Source organism: Anoplopoma fimbria, chromosome 12 (genome assembly GCF_027596085.1).
Source record: "Anoplopoma fimbria isolate UVic2021 breed Golden Eagle Sablefish chromosome 12, Afim_UVic_2022, whole genome shotgun sequence".
In the NCBI taxonomy this organism is placed as follows: domain Eukaryota; kingdom Metazoa; phylum Chordata; class Actinopteri; order Perciformes; family Anoplopomatidae; genus Anoplopoma; species Anoplopoma fimbria.
This window is the reverse complement of record NC_072460.1, coordinates 20,550,177-20,569,142: the sequence shown is the minus strand read 5'-3', so window position 1 is coordinate 20,569,142 and position 18,966 is coordinate 20,550,177. Positions and strand designations below refer to the sequence as shown.

Here is an 18,966-nt window from a genome sequence, read left to right as displayed (position 1 = left end):
GTCCAGGGATGTAATGGGATACTGCAGCACTAGAGAACCGTGTGCACAGAAACTTGCCTAGAAGCATCAGGGAGTCCCGCACTAACCTTCCCCCTCCCTCACACTCTCTCTCTCTCTCTCCTCTCTTCCTCTGCCGCCCCCTCTGCTTTTCTGTCAAGTCTTTATAATGTAAAATAATAATAATAATAATCCAAAGTATTATGTAGATATCTCAATGTGAAAAGACTTAAGAGAGGGCAGATAAGACAGAACATACCCTGAAGAAGAACACAAAAAACTACTTCAGAAGTGTAAAGAAAGAAAAACCAAAAACCCAGCATGCTTGTAGTAGGATGAGAACATAGCTGTTTACCTCCAGTGCAGGTCGCTCTCCTCTGGACACCGAGCTCTTCCCCTTCTCCACAGGCTCCCAGACACTTTGAGATATAGAGAGAAAAAGAATCAAGCTTCTCTTACTTTCTCTTATTTCCAGTTTCAGAATGAGTAAGTGAGGAGTCAATCACAGCCCTCTGGACACACCTTTACCCTGTCCTCCTGTAAACTCTGCCACATATGCACACACAGACACCCATTCAAATGCAACCCCACGACTGGAGTACACAAATTGATAAAGATCTGCTCAGGGGAGGGATGAAAAAAAAAAACTACACACACTCACACACTGCAGTTTTTTTTGTTTTTTTTTTCCTCCTTCCTCTTGCCCACTCGCTCTGCTGCTTTTTTTTCTCCTGCTGTCTCTGCCTGCACTGCCTCCTGATTGGCTAAGCTGCTCTTCAATAACATAAGCTCTCTTCTTTAATTGGAAGGGGTCCAGTTGTGTGGTGCACCAGAAACCCTCCCGCCCAGCTCATCTCTCTTCTTTTTTCTTTTCCTCCCCCCCATCCTAAGTGCCCGTGGAGAAGAATGCTGAGCTCTGCAATTTCATACGCATCGAGCAAAGAAAGAAAAAAAAAAAAAAGGGAATGGAGGACAGAGGGGGGTGGGGGGGGAGTATGTGGGAGAGAAAAAGGAGTGAGAGAGGGAAATGGGGGGAGTGCATCGGCGGTGAAAACCAGTGTACCGCAGTGGGACAAGCAGAAGCTGCACGGGAAACAAAGATGGAGAGGCTTATTAGATGGGGTGAGGGCAGATTTTTTTTTTTGAGGGGGGTCTCAGCACTCTGAGGTGAGACAGCAGGTCGGATGGAGGGAGATTTCCCTGCATTCACTGCAGCGCGGCGAAGGTGGCTCTGCTGCAGTGTGGCGTCTAATTGCCAGGCAGAGAAGGGGGGATGGGGAGGGGAGGAGGAGGAGGAAGGAGGAGAGAGGGGGTTGGTTGCAGTGATGCTGAAGTACAGTCTTCCAGCCAACCATGGATATATGGGATGGGGGGGGGATGGCTAGGCAGCCGCAGTGTACAGCAGTAAATGCCTTTTCCTCATGAATTATTGAAGGTGCCCCGAAGGAGAGTGGGAGGGTCACAGACAGCCAACTACAGACAGTCTCGTTGCTACTGAGGTTTATGATAATTACGCACAACCTGAAGTGCAGGTCGACAAATTAATAAATTGAGCTCCTCTTCAGTTAGATTATTTAAACCAACAAAAGCTCTGATTCGAGATTGTGCCGATTCAGCTCTCTCTCTCTCTGCTTCCCCCATCCTGGATAAAATGGATGTGGGATTGACTTTGTGGTGTCAGGTTCCCCGCCACTCTTTCTTTGACTCACATCTGGTAGCTCCGATTGTGTGTCCCAGCTGCACCGGAGTACAATACCCGAGCAGATAATGGATCACAGGATACCTCAACCATCTACAGAGGCTACAATGAGCACTGTAGAAGTTATAGGATATACACAGAGAAATGCAAATACTTTGTTTGCTCAATCGACAGCATAATTGCCAGGTGGATGAATGAGCAAATAAAGAGAAGTCCTGGTGTATAAAAAAACAACGTGACGAGAAGGGACAGGTGAACAAATCCCAGTATCATCTGGAGTCGGCCATGAATCTAGATTAGCGTGTTTAGGAAGCAGCCCTCATCAGTTCATGAGAGTTTGGCGGATTTTTATGTACAAAAAAAAAGATCATTTATTTTAGTTTCAATTAACAAGATTAGTACTGACATTACAGAAAAAATGCATACTTGTAATTACAATAAATGAGCTTTTTCTATCAATCATCTGCGCATGTTTTCTTTCATCACTGTGGTCTCTGCTTTCTCTGGGAGGCTGTAGACTGTGATGGAGATGTTTGTGTGTTTGAAGACCTGCTCCAGTATCTCTGACACTTTATTCCACTGCAGGCGATCCAGGCCACAACCGATACTGTCAGTAAAAAGAGAGAGCCAACACACATCTTGTCACATCTGCAATGCAATCATTGAGCAAATTAATATTTCTCTCTTGAACCTGGTTTGATTAAGTATCGCTAAATGAGCGGAAATTACACTAACCGAGGCATTGATATTCTCGTTATTCCGTTCTCCACACAGTGCGTCTTCATATCCTCAAGGCTCTGTGTCAAGCTGACATAGGTGGGCTTTTGACTGGCCTTTTTCTTTGTGATCTGCAATGTAATTACAGGAAAGCATTAAACTGAAATATTCATGTTACAAAGAGAATGTGCGTAGGAATCAATTCTAATTAACTGCTACATCTTTACCAGATAGTAGACAAAACGTCCGTCTCTTTTTAACACAGCACACTCTCCTGTCAGCTTCCCTATTTTTGAGATAAAAAAAGATAGTATTCACATCAGAACAAAACACAATAAGAAATCCAGGTATAGTATTTTTTAAGAACCCTTAAACCCTAATGATCCACTGGAAGACAAGTCATTACAAATCCATGCTGTGCAGGAAAAACGTGCCAATTTATGTGTTACAAAATAATGCTTAAGACATTAAGAATATTTTCATATGATGGGATGGTGAAGCCAGATAAGCATCAAACTATGATACAGAATACACAGTTTATGTGATATTATGAAGGTAAGTTAAGACCTCCGCTCAGAACAAAGCCAGTTTCTCTGTGCTGAACAAAATGATGGTGTGGGAATCAATGAGCCGGAAAATAAAACATTTTCACTCCTCATGAATTTTTTATTAAAAAAGGGCCTACTCACCCTGTCCCTTTAACTCATCTACCCCTTTGAACTTCTTCTTGAACAGCACTGCTATGCCTGCCCCCATGCGGCAGTCCTCACTGATGCAGTGGGCCAAAGCCTCATCCTCAGGGCAGGAGAACAGGTTCCCAGTGACATAGTCCAGTCTCCAGCTGTCTTCTGGAGCCTGGCCGGGAGGGGGCAGCATTGAGTCATGTGGCGAAGCAATAATGACAGAACAAGAAATAAACATCAATGGACACGTCAGAAACAACCATTTTAACCAAGACAGAAAACATTTAGACAGAAAACATGTGTCCCCCCCTCCTCCATGTGTCAGCTTTACCTTAATGTTGTCAGTGCTGACTGGTTTCTCAAGTTCTGACGACATTGACAACAGTTTGAACACGTTGAGTTGATTCGCAGTCTTGAACACACATTTAAGCAACTGCCAGAAGACGTGTTATCTAACTTATCATGCGGCAGAAAAGTGCCTCCTATAGCTTACAAAACGCTGCCTGCAGGTGGTCGTTTTAATGCCAAATAAAGGTACTTTCGTTGTGCTTTTTTCATGGCACAGTGGACTAGTCACGTAGCAGAATAGAAAGCGCAATTCTATCCTCTCGCGAGAAAAAACGGGACTTTGGGGAGGGGCGGGGCCTTATGAAAAAACGCAGGTTTAAGGATGGTGTTCTGTATAAACAGCATATATTAACACCAGAATTTGAATATCTTATTCGTATAAAACTTGTTCATAAAGATATTTACAAAAAAACTTTCTTATCACCAACATTTTTGTAGCTGAAAGTTGTGAAGTTGTAGTTTACAAATTAATAACTAAAATTCAAAAATTAGTGGCTTGTTTACTTAATGGGATACATAAGATTTCCATCAAACAAAAGAGGCTGTGTAAAATTAGAATTTATTTGTTGTTTTTTAAGATCCTGCAAACCCTCATAGATGTGATCATTCATTCATTATTCTTTAAAGTTTATTCAGGTTCAAGTTGCCATGATGGGAAAACATTATGTCACCAAACTTAACTCCAAGTAAAACTGTGTATGGTCCCAAAATCACAATTGAATGATGATCGTAAGGCTGCTAATAATCTCTTGGCAGGATTCATTTCCATATTGGTCTCCTTGTCTGTTTAGAAAAACATACTGACCACTTTCAAAGCATTATTATATTTTTCTAGATACATTTCCTCTCTACAAACCTGTGCTTTCCATTCATTTCAGTATAGTACAACAATCACAGCACATTACGAGATTTCACAGTAATTTACTCCAATGAACATTTGTCGAAGAGAGCTGTGCCAAGAAAAATGTTTTCAAAATTGTTCCTGCTTGTAACTTAGCTTCAGTTTGACAAGGGAATGAAATAAATGTAATGATTACTATAATGAATAACTTATGTGTTTCATGCGTTTTCTATTTTCTCTAAATTACCTGACAGAATCCTTTGCCTCCACAGAAACTATCGTCAGGAAAAAGCAGCATTTCTCCTTACAGACTTGCAAATTGATGATAGACACATCCACCACTCTCAGCTCATTAACTACTTTTCCACCAGTACTTGTGAGACCCCATTCAGCTACTATGCACTTTTCTTTATGAAAAAAAAATACAGTAAGCGTCTGTAAATGACATATTTTTTCTGGTCTATATCCATAATGCCAATTACTATTATTGTTTGGCCTTATGTGGAATTTCACTGTAAAAATTACAGTAAAGTGTTAGTGTCAATGCAACATGAATAAATGAGAGATCTAATGATTCAAAATAATAAAAAAAAACACCTCTCTATGGTTATGTAGGGGCTTTAATTATGTATATTGAATCACTATTATGCACATTTTCTGACACAAAACCAAAAAGGAATTGCAGGAAGCATCTATAAAATACAGAAATATAAACAGACAACCAAAATATAGCTGCCAATAAATAGTCAAAACTACTGTTGCATAAGTGTTGACTCTAAACTTTATTAAAAAGTAAATGGTTGCCCCTTAACAAGCAGAGTATAGCATTATGGAAAACATCCATCTTAACCTTGTATGACAGCATACAGAACAATGCCAGGAGGACTTTGCGGTCGTCCTTTGCATACAAACTCTAATATATACAAAAATGACAACATGATTGGTCACACATGAATGATGTGTGTATGTGACAGATTGACAGGCCACGTTCCAGTCTTAGAAATCAGAGCTGCGTCTCCGCTCGTTGATCCAGTCCCCGGGGTTGACGTCCATCTGAAGCATCTTCATCACCCACTTGTCCCTCCGCGCTCCATCAATGAACTCATCCAATGAGAGCTCCCCTATGTGAAGATGGACAGTTGTTATTTTACCATACATTTCTCCATCCCTGAATTCATTAATTTGGTTCGGATAATCATTGTAAAGCTGATTTTCACCTTCCCCTTTTTTAATATACAGAAGCAAAAGCAAGCATTTTTACTATAACACCCCACAAAGCTTTTACAGCAGCCTGACACAGAGCTTTTGAATCATTCATGAAGTTTCTTTAAGCTGCCAGAAAACCGTGACAAACACTCACCATCTCCATTTTCATCAACCAGCTCAAATATGCGGGCAACCACTTGGTCTGGGGTCAGCAGATTGCATTCTTCTCCCAGCTCTCCATGGCAGGCTTTCTTCAGTCGATAAATAGACTGAGAGTGACAGGAAAGTAAGTTACAACCACTCTCGCTCTGACTGCGTTTCATTACTGTCCACTGATTTATCTTAGAAATACTCTTTCAAATGTTTTGAAAGCCTCAGAGATCAATAGTTGCACATCGTTACTGTATGATAGTTAATATTACCTCCACAATTTCAAGAAGCTCTGTTTTATCAATGCATCCGCTTCCATCTTTATCGTACATTTTGAATGTCCATTTAAGCTTATGTTCCAGTTTACCCCTCAGGACTAAGTTCAAGGCTGCCACGTACTCCAGGAAATCAATGGTGTTGTCCTGCGTACATGAAGAGAGAGCATTAAAACTTTATGAAGCAAAATGTTTCTGTACTTAGACAAGTAAGATGATTAGATATAAGTAGTGCTCCTTCTAGATACAACATGCAGGGCTGCAGCTAAGGATTATTTTCAACATTATCTTTATTGGTTTTGTAGCAGAACAGCCCGAGAGCTGAATCATACAACAATGTTCAAGAATGTAATAATTAAGGATTATTATCTGCCTTTGATTTATCTGCCAATTATTTTCTCAATTAATTGTTTAGACCTCAACTTGCCCAAAAATACCAAAATATGGCCATCATTTTATCCCAGGGCCCAAGTTGACATATTCAAATGTCTGATATTCAGATAAGACACTTAATTAACTTTCATGGAGGACTATGGAAATATGCAAATATTCACATTTCAGAAGCAGGAACCTGTACCTCCATATCTAATTAATCAACTATCAGAATCTTTACCAATTAATTTTCTGTCGATTGACTAATAGAGTACCAATTATTGGTTTCAGCTCATGTGCTCAATAATGGGCATTAACAGAAATGATCAATCATGTTGGTAATTGGTATGTTTCCAATAAACACATGTTCACTGTTACTAATATGAGACAAATGTCAGCGTACTTGGCTTGTACTTCCACACAACTGGAGTTTGTACTTACGCCGTTCCTGTCAAAGGCTCGAAACATATTTTCGATGTAATCTGCGGCCTCCTTGTTATCGGTAACGCCAAAAAATCCCTTGAACTCATGCATGAAGAGAGTTCCACTTGGGCACTCCACAACAAATTTTTTGTACCATTCCTGCAGCTCTGCCGCATCGATTTCCTTGTCTGGGTCACTCTCCTCGGTTAGGCGCTGACCCATTGTGGAAATCTTCCCTTCAGCTCCCTAAAAAACTCTCTTGCATTACATGAAACTGTTTGACCTGGGTAACTCTTTTAAATCTTCCCTCTACATTACAAATGTTAGTCCTCGGTTATCGGGACGATTGCTGCAACGATCTTCGTGCCAATCGACGAAGATCAAATTAATCAAAATGGCATGAATGTCCATGCAAGCTGAACAGTTTTTTGGGCTTCCTATTGTGCCAAATCTGTGAGTCAGGATGAGACACAAGCTTCTATAGATCACACGATAAAGGATTATAAATGGGCACTTGTCAAAATCAATTAGTTCACAAACAGATCATGAGAGGATTTCCTTTTGGCACTGCTTGTACCTCTCCTAGCAAGTCCATCTGTTAGTTTTGTAGGAACGTACACTTATCGTAGATACACTAATCATAGCTTTCATGGTAAAACATGAACGGGTAAACTCAGACTTAAGGTGTGTATGTATGATAATAACAAATGGGAATTGCCCGATTAAGTGATATGACATTTTACACATCAATGTCAGTTAACAGTCAGAGAGGGTCTAATGGAAAGATGTTATAAATAGCATTATGGGAAATGTAGGATTTAGCGTTTCTGGTAGAGTTTGACCAAGTCTAGCAGATAAAAATCTGGATATCTCATGCACTGCTGTTTTAGATTTGGACAATTATTCATTAATCGTCTCCTTCGAGTCCCCAAGGTTTATGAAAGTGGTATTCTAAATTGCTGATGTACTCATTTAAGTAATCTTTCCTGGTATTGGAAGTTCCCAAACCAGTCTGTTGATTCACACAGGCCAAGTGCTTAGTTATCCCTGACAGCTCTGACCTTCAGAAGCCATGTTATTTACTGCTCCCCCTGATTACTGTTTACATGCCTCCTTCAGTCTGACTGAAGCCTTTAATAGATGTGTTGTAGCTAAATTCAATAATGTTGGACATTACGACTGAGGCGTCGGGAGGGGAATTTGGGAAAAGGGTGGAAACATCTAGCAATCGTTTGAGGATTGGGCAATGTTATATTAAATGGGCAATTGGATATAACTGCATGTTTTCAACAGAATAAGAGTGTCACAGTTAATGGTAACTGTAGCCATTGATTACAGACGAAGGCTTGGCCTCGCCCAATACTTTCCTGTGCTGACAACAGGGATAATGATAATCATGGCTTAGAAGTGTCAAGGCCGTCTGAAGTGTCACTGGAGGTTATCCTCACGATTAAAAGATTCAAATCTTCTGTTCTTACACAAGAGACATTTTAGAACCACCATTTTTGTACCCATGATTGGCCTGTATTGACAGGACTGGTCCCAAGCTTCTTTCACTCCAGTGTCATCTCTATATCACTGATACTGTTTTGGCTTAGCCATGTGGACTAGCAGCTATGTGAAACTGTACTAAAGCTAAATGCTTGCAGTGATAACAGCAACATGTTGATGCTCAGCAGCTTTAATGTCACCGTGTTCATCGACCGTGTTGGTTTAGCATTTAAGCATGCAAAAATTAGCCAATTAGCACCAAACATTTAGTTCATATGTCATGAATTAGTTTCAGACGTGTACCGTCTTGAAATTAGTGTTAGACAAGAGGAATTTCTGTGGGTTGTGGAATCACCCGTACAGATATTGATGGGTGACACCTGGAGTACGGCTAAAAGGTGATCCCCATAATTCAGTGGCACTCATTGTTCTTCAGATATAAAAGTGAAAAGAAAAAAAAAACATTTACATTAACTGAGCATGTTACACTTCACATTTTTTAGCATTTATTGCTTTCCATGAATACTATGATACAAGCTCAAGCATTCAGTTTCCAGCTATTATCAGTTCTATGAAGGCAGTGGACATGTATTACAAGTCTACAAAAACTGATTTACAGATGCGTACTGTAAAAATCCAAGCTATCAAAAGGGACATTTGTACAACTAAGGTATGACATACAGAAAGTGTAAAAGTACCTTGTGGTATTTTGACAGATTTTGATAGAGAAATGGCTTCCCGTAAGCAAAACTAATATTCTATCTAACCAAACTGGTTACTACTGGCAATAATGTGTGTTAATATTGGCTTTATACAGTGACAAAGCAAAACGGTGACATATTCCACATCCTTCAAGGGTTAAATGCAAACAAGTGCAATAGAATGTTAATAAGAAATACATTTGAAGCTGTCATAGAAAAAGCAAACAGAAGTGTCTTCACATTCTTAATGGCATGTGTCCTCATTCAACAGGAGAGATGATTAGGCCAAAACACAGCTCAAACTGTCAAATGTATCTTTTGGGAAATGCATGCCAAATAATTTAAGAATAATGAAATTACTGAATACATTAGTTATCAAGGTTAAATTATATTGTTCATATAAAAAATCTGGGAAAAAAAGATTAGAAAATTTTTTTAGTCAACAGTGAAAAAAGCTGAGTCTCCATAATCTTTAAATCATTTCCTTCCAGTTTAGACCAGGTGATGTTTGGACTGGAATAGTTGAAATTGAAAAGGACAAAAAGATCCTTTTGTGAGGAATCTTGAGGGTTCACATCGCTCCTGGTCCTGAAGTCCAGAGGTCCACAGTGCTACAGATATACCCATAATACGGTATCATACAGTGTAAAAATCAAAAGTCAGTTTGCAGACTGGGCTTCAAGATAGTCATGTTCCCCTGGCTCGATTGCAGTCTTTGTGCTGTTTGAACTGTCAGCGTCGCCCTCTGTTGACAAGTCAGGTGAACTACCTGAAGAGGGGATGTGCTTGTCGCTGGGTACGCCTTCTCCGTCACTGCTGCTGCTGCTGCTGCTGCTCTCCCCATTCTCCTGCTCAAAGCTTGTACTCTTCTCTGATGGAGCAGGCTGCTCAGCTTGATCCACAGTGCTGTCCTTCTCCACACCGTGGACATCCCCCCTCTCTGACGAGTCCTCATCCATTTCAGATGCTTCCGTCTGTGTGCAACTAGGCTCTGAGGACCAAAGTGGACAGCGTTAACACTTATTTTCAATATCAATTAATCTGTTGAATTGTTTGTTTATTAAATGTCTGAAAATGGTGAAAAATGCCCATCAAATATTTGTTTTGTCAAAAACCCAAATATATTCAAGCTGGAACCAGAGCCTTTTGATATTTATTCTTAAAATAATGACTTAAACGATTAATCGACTATCAAAATAGTTGCGGATTAATTACCTATCAAACGACTACTCTTTGCAGCTGTAAACATTTTACTGATACATTCTGAATAACAAACTGTGGTCTGTGGTTGTTGACTAATAAATGTATTATTTATAATATATTCAGCACTGCACTTCTAGAACGCTGTCAAAGCTAATGATAGACTAGTCTCAAAGGATCAAAATTGATGCAGCAGAACCTGATTTTGTCTTTTTTATTCCATGCACTCTTCTCCCTGGTCAAACCCTGGCGCCTACATTACCCACAATGCTACCTGACAGCAAAAACAGACAACAATATTGTGCAGTCATTCCAATACTATAACCCTCTTGTCTATGAAGAGACCCCACATAGCTACAGTGTTGGTTCTGGGACACTTTAATACGTCTTACCATGATCCTCTGCAGAAGAATTTGTTTCACAAGATGCTCCACTTTTGTACTCTTGGCCACAGGAGTCTTCCGAGGACTGCGACGTCTCCGGCGAGCTCTCTGACCCTTTACTACAAGACGACTCGTTTTCTTCACTTTCTGTTTCATCCTCTTCTTTTTCGTCAAACTTGAGCCTCTTGACCTGGTGCCTGCCAGTCCCAGAATCCTCCTCCTCCTCCTCCTCCTCCTCCTCTTCCTCCGCAGGGTGTTTGTTCTTTGTCCTGCTGTTCGGAGTAATTTCACCCTCTGCTGGCGAGGAATCACTTCAGAAATGAAAGAAACAGGGAATCAGTTCATTAGATGGCATACTAATTAAAGTAGGAACAGTAGCTCATATATTCCTTTTAAAGAAGGAGAGATGAATACGCCTACGGAGGAAAATCTCAGGGTGTGACAGATATCATCAGTGCCCCTGCATTTTAAATACAAATATTGAGTAGACTCACTCAGTATACTGCACACTCAGTCACAGTGCCTCAGATGTACCACACGCATTTCAATTACCTGACATGGTGCTCCTCTACCTCCTCTGTGGTCGGCTCTGGCTCTTTACTAACTGCACAGTCAGGGAGCCCGTTGCTGGAAAGAGAAGCCGACAATGACAGCTTCGGTCTGTTGAGCGGTTTTGGTGTGTCGGGCCCGTTTACATTTCGGCTGCAAAAAGAGAAAACAATGATTTCCTATGCAAGTCATAACACAAGATGGTAAATCAGCACAACGACTAAAACCCAACTGACGGGCAAGAGGTAACTGCCCTTACTATAGCCTTGTTGGATTTTGGATATTTGACTTTACACTATTTCAACTTTCCACTTGGTGGTGTATGAGGCTATTTTAGATTTGTGGAAGTCAATCACTGACAAGTATGTGGCTCCCACCTGTCTGAATATAGAGAAGAGTTACCAGGAAACATCACTCCATTCATTCTGTTTACACTGGATGCCCCATTTTTCCTTCGAAAGAAGTAGAAAGGCACAAAACATCTGGCTGTTAATTGTAACTTTGTAAGTTTGACTGAATAAGCATATTCAAGGGAGCTTTCAATGTGCATCAGAAGCAGCTGAACAGAAATACTGCAGCCAGCAGAGCAAAGGGAGCAAAAGCTGAACAGCTGTTGTACTTACTCTGATGTGGGGTACACACAGCTGACCACCATTACGTTCTGCAATACAGAAACAATACGATATATTACTATTTGATTTAAAGTAATAGAAAGTATATTTAAAACAATACTCTTGTTTTCAATATTGTTTATCTTGAGTGAAAACTTTTAACATGCAGTTTACAGGCTGTGCAGTGCTCACCTTCTCTAAACCCATGAGAAACTTTTCTGTTCCTGTATAGTTGCGCTTGGGGTCCGTGAGGAGTTCACACAGACGTTGGATGGTGAACGGGATTCTGAATAAGTTATCAAGAGATATATTAAGGATTAGTAACACATAGCCATCTCACAGCCAGCATCAACACCTGACAAACCTGACAGCACTGGAGCTGAATGAGGAAGAAAAATTTGGATCAATCTAAACTGCACTGGTCAACCCTCATCTCAGCTGGCCAAACGTTCTGACATAAGCTAAAGTCATTGTTAACTTTGGGTGTGAAAGACCTTTAGTTCCCTTTTTAAATCCTTTAGTTATTTTGCTACGTGGGAATCCAAGAAAAAGATTTCCAGGGTTGATGATAAAATGTGTTCATGTAAACAGGTTTTTGGGAGATTTAAATGCCAAACATTAAGTTGAGCAACGTTCAATCTTGTCAATGATAAACAAACCCTTTACTTTTGACACTGCAGCTCAGTTTTGAATACATTTCACACAAATAACATAACTCTGGAGGTCAGAGTGAATTAATTAGAGCACACAGTGGGACCTGATTTCAATGAATCTATGTTGATTTTAGTGCCTTAATTTTATACTTTTTAAAAAATATCTAATGCACTTGAATATCTCTGTCTTTGTGGTTATGTTTTCACTTCATTGAAAGCACAAATAATGTTGTGAACAGGCATTGACATGTCACTGAACTGCTATGTTTAGTTTCGTGTATGGGGTTGTTTGCGGTTTCTTAAGTGGCTTATTATCAGCTTTACTCACCCATTGTAACCATCCACTATTTTGAGGATCCTCGTCTTCATCTCTTCGTAGGGAACATAGTCCACATTGGGATTGTGTGGCGCTCTCTGTTCTGGTGTAGAAGCGTGGAAATCGTCCATGACTTTTTCCAACTTAAACACAAAGTACGTTTTGAACTGTGACCACGAGATCCTGGAAGAGATTGGAAATGCAAGTCTGCACGTCATAAACACAAAAGATTTAAAAAGTATTTTAACACAAAGTGATAAAGTTCACCAAGCAGGTCAATTACAGAAAAACTGATGATGTCTTAATTAGTGTGTGTGAAGACTTGTAGATGTTAAAGCTTAATGTGTGTGTGAGCCCTAGAGGACTACTCACATTGGCTGGCCTGTCTTGGCAACATGACACAAGAAGTGCTCTAGTTCAGGACAGGTCTCTTTCTTGCCTGTCTTCTCAAAATCTGTAAATTACAAAATGAAAAAAAAAAATTATTGGTAATAACATAAATGCAAACAATCCATGCATTCACCTTAACCTGAAAGTTGTCAAAACAACCCAGAAGCATATTACCATTGACAATGATCACAGTGGAAATATGCAAAAACAAGAAAGTGAAAAAAAACCCCATAAAACATCAAACATCACAAAACACAAATTTCAGTCCAGAAATGAGCATGTGTTTTGTGATGCTATCCAGCTAGCATTAGCTGTTTACATAATCTCCAAACTGTCAGTGCGGCAATAAATGGGTCAAATGTGGAAAAACTTATTTCTTCTAGAGGACTGAACATTGACCTGTCGAAGCCAAAGCAGAGACACACCAGACTGTCCATATGTCTCCTCTCCTAAACACTGGGTTCACCTGTTAGTTAGCTAATGTTCAATCACAGGAAACACACGTAGCGTAGTAAGCTAACATTACAAATGTTGTTCTCGGAGGCATTATAGCAAATATAAAAAAAAAATCCCTCATAACGAATAACTTATTTAAATAACTGTAAACATTGCCTTGAAACGCCTCTAACAACGCGTCGATGTCCATAGCTGTGTCCAGTCACAGGCAGGAAATGCTTGCTAGCTAGGTAGCAGTAGCATGTAGCTAGCAACCCCCGACAAAAAGCTGCTGGCAGGGAAGACTCCGACTGCGCATGTCTGGAATGACGTAGTCACGTTTTACGGAAGGTGCGTTCGAGTTCAATCCGAGAGATCAACAAGCACCTGAATGCGCTTGTGTGCAACGCAAAAAGGCAGCGTAATTTAAATGTTTTTTTGGTGTTATAGCGCAATTTATTATGTTTTCTGTTAAATGCATGATCCAACTTTAGTGAAAGAAACTTCTGGATCGCTCTGCTGGGCTCTAGATGTCGCAGGCAGTCTGCGGGCGTCATCGTTTCTGTGTTGTTGTGACGGAGCAGTGAGTCAGCAGCTGATCGGGGTTAATTTTACCTAACCAACCTATATATAAGTATAACAGCCCTGGCATAGAAAACATCTGCACAAAGAGACCTGCTCGCTTTTGACCAAGTCATACGGTTTTCAGAGGTTTTACGATGGCAGTTCCAGTAGCTGCATTACCACTGAACACATCATCCAGCCCGGCTCTGCTGGAGCACAACATCCACATCAGCGACAGAGATTTGGGAAGGATTTCAAGTGACAATGATAACAACACTCTGCCTTTACATTCTCCATGGACCTTCTGGCTTGATAGGTAAGAAACTGTTTTGTTTTTTTATTTATCTATAGTAATAATATTAATCTTTATAGTGTCAAAAAGGGTGCACTCTTTGTTGCTGACCTTTTTTAGTGAGAACAAAGAAGGGAGATGGCCTGCTTTATTTATTGGCTTTTGCAGATCAGATAACCTTATAGATGTTTTTTAACAGTGAATGTCTGGATCTGTGATTACAGGGAATGTCTGTCCTAATAAATCCCATTATTTATTAACATTACAACAAATTGCTTGTTATTGGTGTCAATGCAGCTCACCAACTAGTTGTTTTCTTTTCTGTGACCTACATAGGATCTTAATACAATCACAAGGGCGTAATTATGACTAACTGTCTATACATAATAACTCCACTTGATTTCAGTGAAGGTCAGTTTGAGTTCAGCCTTTGTTTGTATTTTTATGAGCCTGGGTGTTATTGTCAAAAACTTGTTGTGACACTCCTCCTGCCATGGTTCAGTGGTTCAGTCATTTTTTTTCTGTTGGATTGACACTTATGTAGCTCAAATTTACTATTGCTTTGTACAAAGTTTTTTTTTTTTTTTTTTTTTTTTTTTTTTTTTAAATTCAGAATTTTTGCTAGATAAGTGATTTCAGAATTAATGTTAAGCAATCACAGCAGAGTTGAACACAGGTGACGGTGAGTTACACAAGCCTGATCATCCCCCGTGTGTTCAAATCAGAGGTTGCTGTGGTCAAATGGGGTCAGTGTTGTTTACTGTTTACTGCCTTATTTGTCATCTGATCTGACAGATGACCCCCCCTCCACACACACACACACACACACACACACACACACACACACACACACACACACACACACACACACACCCCCCAACCAACCTGTTTGCTCCGAGGCCAGCTCTCTGAAACATGTCTGGGTATTGAAAGAACATGTCAAGTCAGAGGACCTGGGATCTTTACATGCTTGTCATTTTTTAAAAGACTCAAATAAAAATAAACGTTATTAAATTAAATGTATATGTCTGTTTCTTTTCGTCAGATCTCTACCAGGAACAACAGCAGCTGAATGTGAGTCAAACCTGAAGAAAATCTACACCGTGGACACCGTCCAGGTAGGATGCTTCACAGTCTTGATGCAAGAGCACAGCTGGCACAGTGTTGGCACATTCTTCCACACTAGGGGTTATTGGGTCAAGGAGGAGTAGTGGATGTGATGACACATTTCAATAGCAAGTTTCTTTACTTCCACTATGATATGGTGATTTATTTCCACACTACTGTTGGAGTGTCTCTTCCTCCCAAATGCACCAAACGGAATGCTTTATACCTGACTGATGTTTTTTTACTTGATTGTAAAGAGTATGCAGGATTTAGTAGTATCATCCATGCATGCAGTGATACAGGTCAAACCACATCATCAGCATTACAAGGTCGAACAGGTTTACACATTTTTTTTCCCCCAACAATAATGTTTGTCATTACGTGCTATACCTTACTAATAAAGAGCTTAGAGAGCTACTGACCATGTTAAAACAAGTTTGTATGCATGGAAACATCTGCTAATTAACATAACATAAAAACTGAATTACTGATTACTGAACTACTTAGCATGGCAGGTTAATTTTAATGTATCATTGTGTTTATGGCAGGAGGTTAAAAAGCTCAAATACCACTTTAATAATCCCTAACCAGAACTGTGTTGGACGTGGACTCATGGATGAGTATATGTGTGTGTTTGTGTGTGGTTAAGAGCAATGAGGAAAAGAACGTTAACTGTGATTTTCTACATCGTAAAACACGCGACTTATTAACAAGCCCAACTGTCTGCCAGTAGGTTTTCCAATAAAATAACCTGTTTCCTCTCCTCCCCATGGCACTGGAGTAGAACTTTTGGAGAGTTTACAACAACATACCCGGCGTCTCCAGCTTGCCATTGAGATGTAGCTACCATCTGATGAGAGGAGAAAGAAAACCGCTCTGGTTAGTTTGAATTTAAGATAAATACGTGCATGTGTTAATAGCATTTGAAGCTGTTTTTAAAATTGTGGTATGTTGCCTGCTGGTTTGCAGGGAAGAAGAAAGCAATGCTAAAGGGGGTGTTTGGAAGATGAAAGTACCCAAAGAATGCACTGTGAGTGACATAATCAATATATTTATGTACTATTTTGCTTATTGATTATTTATTATTTAACACATTTGTATTCATATTAACAGTCTGCTGTATGGAAGGAGTTGCTGTTGGCAACTATTGGAGAGCAGTTCAGTGACTATTGTGCCTCAGGTAAATTTCCCACTTAAGTTATGTGAAAATCCACTTTTTTTGCAGAGCCTCGCATTTTATGTTCACAATGCTGCAAACCCTGATTGCATTAATCTGATTCTGTGCATCTGTTCTTGCAGACGATGAAGTAGTCGGCGTCAGCGTCAGTGTAAGAGACAGAGAAGACGTGTTTCAGGTCTGGAACGGAAACGCTTCTTGTGCTACTGAGTCAAACATCTTAGGGAGGATCAATGAGCTCCTTCCACAAATACCTTTCAAAGCAGTGTTTTACAAACGTGAGTATTTTCTTGGAATATTATTTACATAACGGTTTTCCAAAATTGATTGACAATAACGCTATAAACTGTAAGTCATTGTTCTTTTTGGTTTGTTGCAGCACATGAGGAGCACCACGCTTTTGAGGGAGGTCGAAGACATTAGCATATTTTTGCACATCAAAACACTCTATGTTTGTGTTTTATTGCTTATGAACATGTTTTGAATAATAATTGGGGACATTTTGAAGCAACTGAGTTCATGGTTGCTTACAAAATGATCTTATTTACCTCAAAATGTAGTCCATTATCATTTTTAATTGACCACCTTTAGAGCACTGCTGTCATTCATAATAATATCCAAAATGTTTAGTCAAAAACAAAAACATTTTAGTTAGATCTTATTTGTGACAGTGTTGTGTGTTTTTATACTTTATACTACGTTGTTTCAAATCCTTAACCAAAACAACAGATCATGCACATGGGCATGCCAGATTTTTTAGATGTATTATAGCATATTTTGTGCCTGAGCACAGACAAAGCTAGGTCTTTGAAATAAATCTAGTTTTTGGATCTAAGATGAAGGTTAGTTCCACAAAGCCAACCTTGATCTAAACAATACAATACAAGGCTTTTCTAGTGAGCTGTTACAGCCAAAATACTGTTGCCTGATATAAATATTTAGTATGCTGTATTGCCAATATATGAGCAGAAAGTTGCACATCCTTTTTTTATTTCTCTTTTTTAGAATACGAGTAGATTGTTAAAGGAATATGATCTTGTTACAATAAAATGACCTCAGTACACAAATCAACAAGAGTAGATGCTGAGGAATATATGCAATAATTTCTATTCTGTAGAATTTGCATTGTTGTGGTCAGTTTTGGTCAAGCATCTGCCCTAAATCAAGCACTTTTGTTCAGTACTGTGTGTGAGAGCTTTGATAAATGAGACCAAATACACTTTGGTTTTGTGTCACATTTTCTGGTTGAAGTGTAGAGCTGTTTTTGTTTCTTTTCCTATTAGTGACTTGATATGTGTAGGTGACATATTTGATGTGATATGTTTTTTAGTGTATTCATCTGATCTGTGTTAAAATTGAATTTGGAAAGCCTACCCTTTTTTTTTTTTTTTTAGATAAAATTGGTCCTAGGGAACATGAACAAACGCATAAACATATGTAAATCTGTCACAGACAGGAACACCAGAAAAAAAACATTTGTGGCTCTAAACAAACTCTCCTTCAGGGATTGCTTGAGGCCTATTCCGGTGAATTTGTACAAATTGTGGGTGTGATGCAACCACTGAAGCAGGGTCAAATCTGAGACAAGTTGGTCAGAAATGGTTTACTACTGCTGCACCAAAACACATTTCTGTGTCTCTCAAATCCATAGCTTTTAAGATGTTTTCTGTCGTAATGTAAAATGCTGTATTTTTATTATTGAAAACCTTAATCATATTAGAACATATGTTGAAATTAAGGAAGTTGAACCATTATACATCAGGCACATTTCCCTATGTGTGTGACAGAGTGTACAAGAGGGAGTGAGATTAACTATTCTATGTTGCATAGAGCAGAGTATTTTTTTTTTTTTAGTAGTAGTACTATGATACTTACACAGTTGAGGTCATTTATATGTAGCTATGGGGTATGCATTGAAACCCACAGAAAGACTGCTGCTCTGATTTCTCAATCAAATCAAATGTTAAAGTGTTTATGATGCTGGTGTCTTGGCTTTGATTTGCTGCTAAATAATATTCACAGGGGGAGTTAGTTTTCAGTACACTGACTTTGCCAAACTTCATTTGCCCTTTATACTGCTGTAGTTCCTGTAATATAAGCACATACTGTTGGATAAGAGAGTACTGTACCCTTGCACATATACAGTTTATCAGTCACTTCAGATCTCAGACTTTGTTACCGATTGTTGATCTTGGACGGTGCCTTGTGTTTACCAGCAGTTTAGAATGTCGCCTGTGTTCAGCATGTTGAAACTGTATATAGTCATGATTCTCTGTTAGTTTTACACGTGTTTGAAAAATAAAGGCGCCTAAACTACAATTTATTACTGTTTGGAATACTTACTGTGTGTGTGATGAGAATATCAATATTGCTCTGAATAAAAAGC

At 39.4% G+C, this 18,966-nt stretch overlaps 4 protein-coding genes across 5 annotated transcripts; 1 reads left to right on the top strand and 3 right to left on the bottom strand.

Moving 5' to 3' along the window:
- Positions 1–2,053: 2,053 nt before the first annotated feature.
- On the bottom strand, positions 2,054–3,710 carry oard1 (O-acyl-ADP-ribose deacylase 1). Its single transcript, XM_054608529.1, has 5 exons — positions 3,428–3,710; positions 3,103–3,268; positions 2,641–2,699; positions 2,432–2,544; positions 2,054–2,303 (listed from the first exon to the last, which is right to left on the bottom strand). Exons 1-5 carry the CDS (start codon positions 3,470–3,472, stop codon positions 2,156–2,158), a joined length of 531 nt encoding a protein of 176 aa, XP_054464504.1. The 5' UTR covers positions 3,473–3,710; the 3' UTR covers positions 2,054–2,155.
- Positions 3,711–5,281: 1,571 nt separating this feature from the next.
- guca1b (guanylate cyclase activator 1B) lies at positions 5,282–6,933 on the bottom strand. The gene is made up of 4 exons (XM_054608528.1): positions 6,730–6,933; positions 5,914–6,063; positions 5,646–5,760; positions 5,282–5,406 (listed from the first exon to the last, which is right to left on the bottom strand). Exons 1-4 carry the CDS (start codon positions 6,931–6,933, stop codon positions 5,282–5,284), a joined length of 594 nt encoding a protein of 197 aa, XP_054464503.1.
- A 1,497-nt stretch (positions 6,934–8,430) lies between these two features.
- Positions 8,431–13,744, bottom strand: LOC129099327 (serine/threonine-protein phosphatase 4 regulatory subunit 2-like). Its single transcript, XM_054608525.1, has 9 exons — positions 13,618–13,744; positions 12,988–13,069; positions 12,628–12,798; positions 11,839–11,932; positions 11,659–11,696; positions 11,413–11,487; positions 11,039–11,188; positions 10,496–10,797; positions 8,431–9,894 (listed from the first exon to the last, which is right to left on the bottom strand). The coding sequence occupies exons 1-9, from the start codon at positions 13,649–13,651 to the stop codon at positions 9,563–9,565; spliced, it is 1,278 nt and encodes a 425-aa protein (XP_054464500.1). The 5' UTR covers positions 13,652–13,744; the 3' UTR covers positions 8,431–9,562.
- A 243-nt stretch (positions 13,745–13,987) lies between these two features.
- Positions 13,988–18,905, top strand: LOC129099328 (eukaryotic translation initiation factor 4E type 3-like). 2 transcript variants are annotated; one of them, XM_054608526.1, is made up of 8 exons: positions 13,988–14,044; positions 14,150–14,320; positions 15,342–15,414; positions 16,188–16,282; positions 16,373–16,433; positions 16,517–16,583; positions 16,703–16,858; positions 16,960–18,905. In XM_054608526.1, exons 2-8 carry the CDS (start codon positions 14,160–14,162, stop codon positions 17,001–17,003), a joined length of 657 nt encoding a protein of 218 aa, XP_054464501.1. In that variant the 5' UTR covers positions 13,988–14,044; positions 14,150–14,159; the 3' UTR covers positions 17,004–18,905. The 2 variants fall into 2 exon arrangements, with proteins under 2 accessions (XP_054464501.1, XP_054464502.1); XM_054608527.1 differs by lacking the exons at positions 13,988–14,044; positions 14,150–14,320 and having other exon boundaries at positions 16,185–16,282.
- Positions 18,906–18,966: the final 61 nt, after the last annotated feature.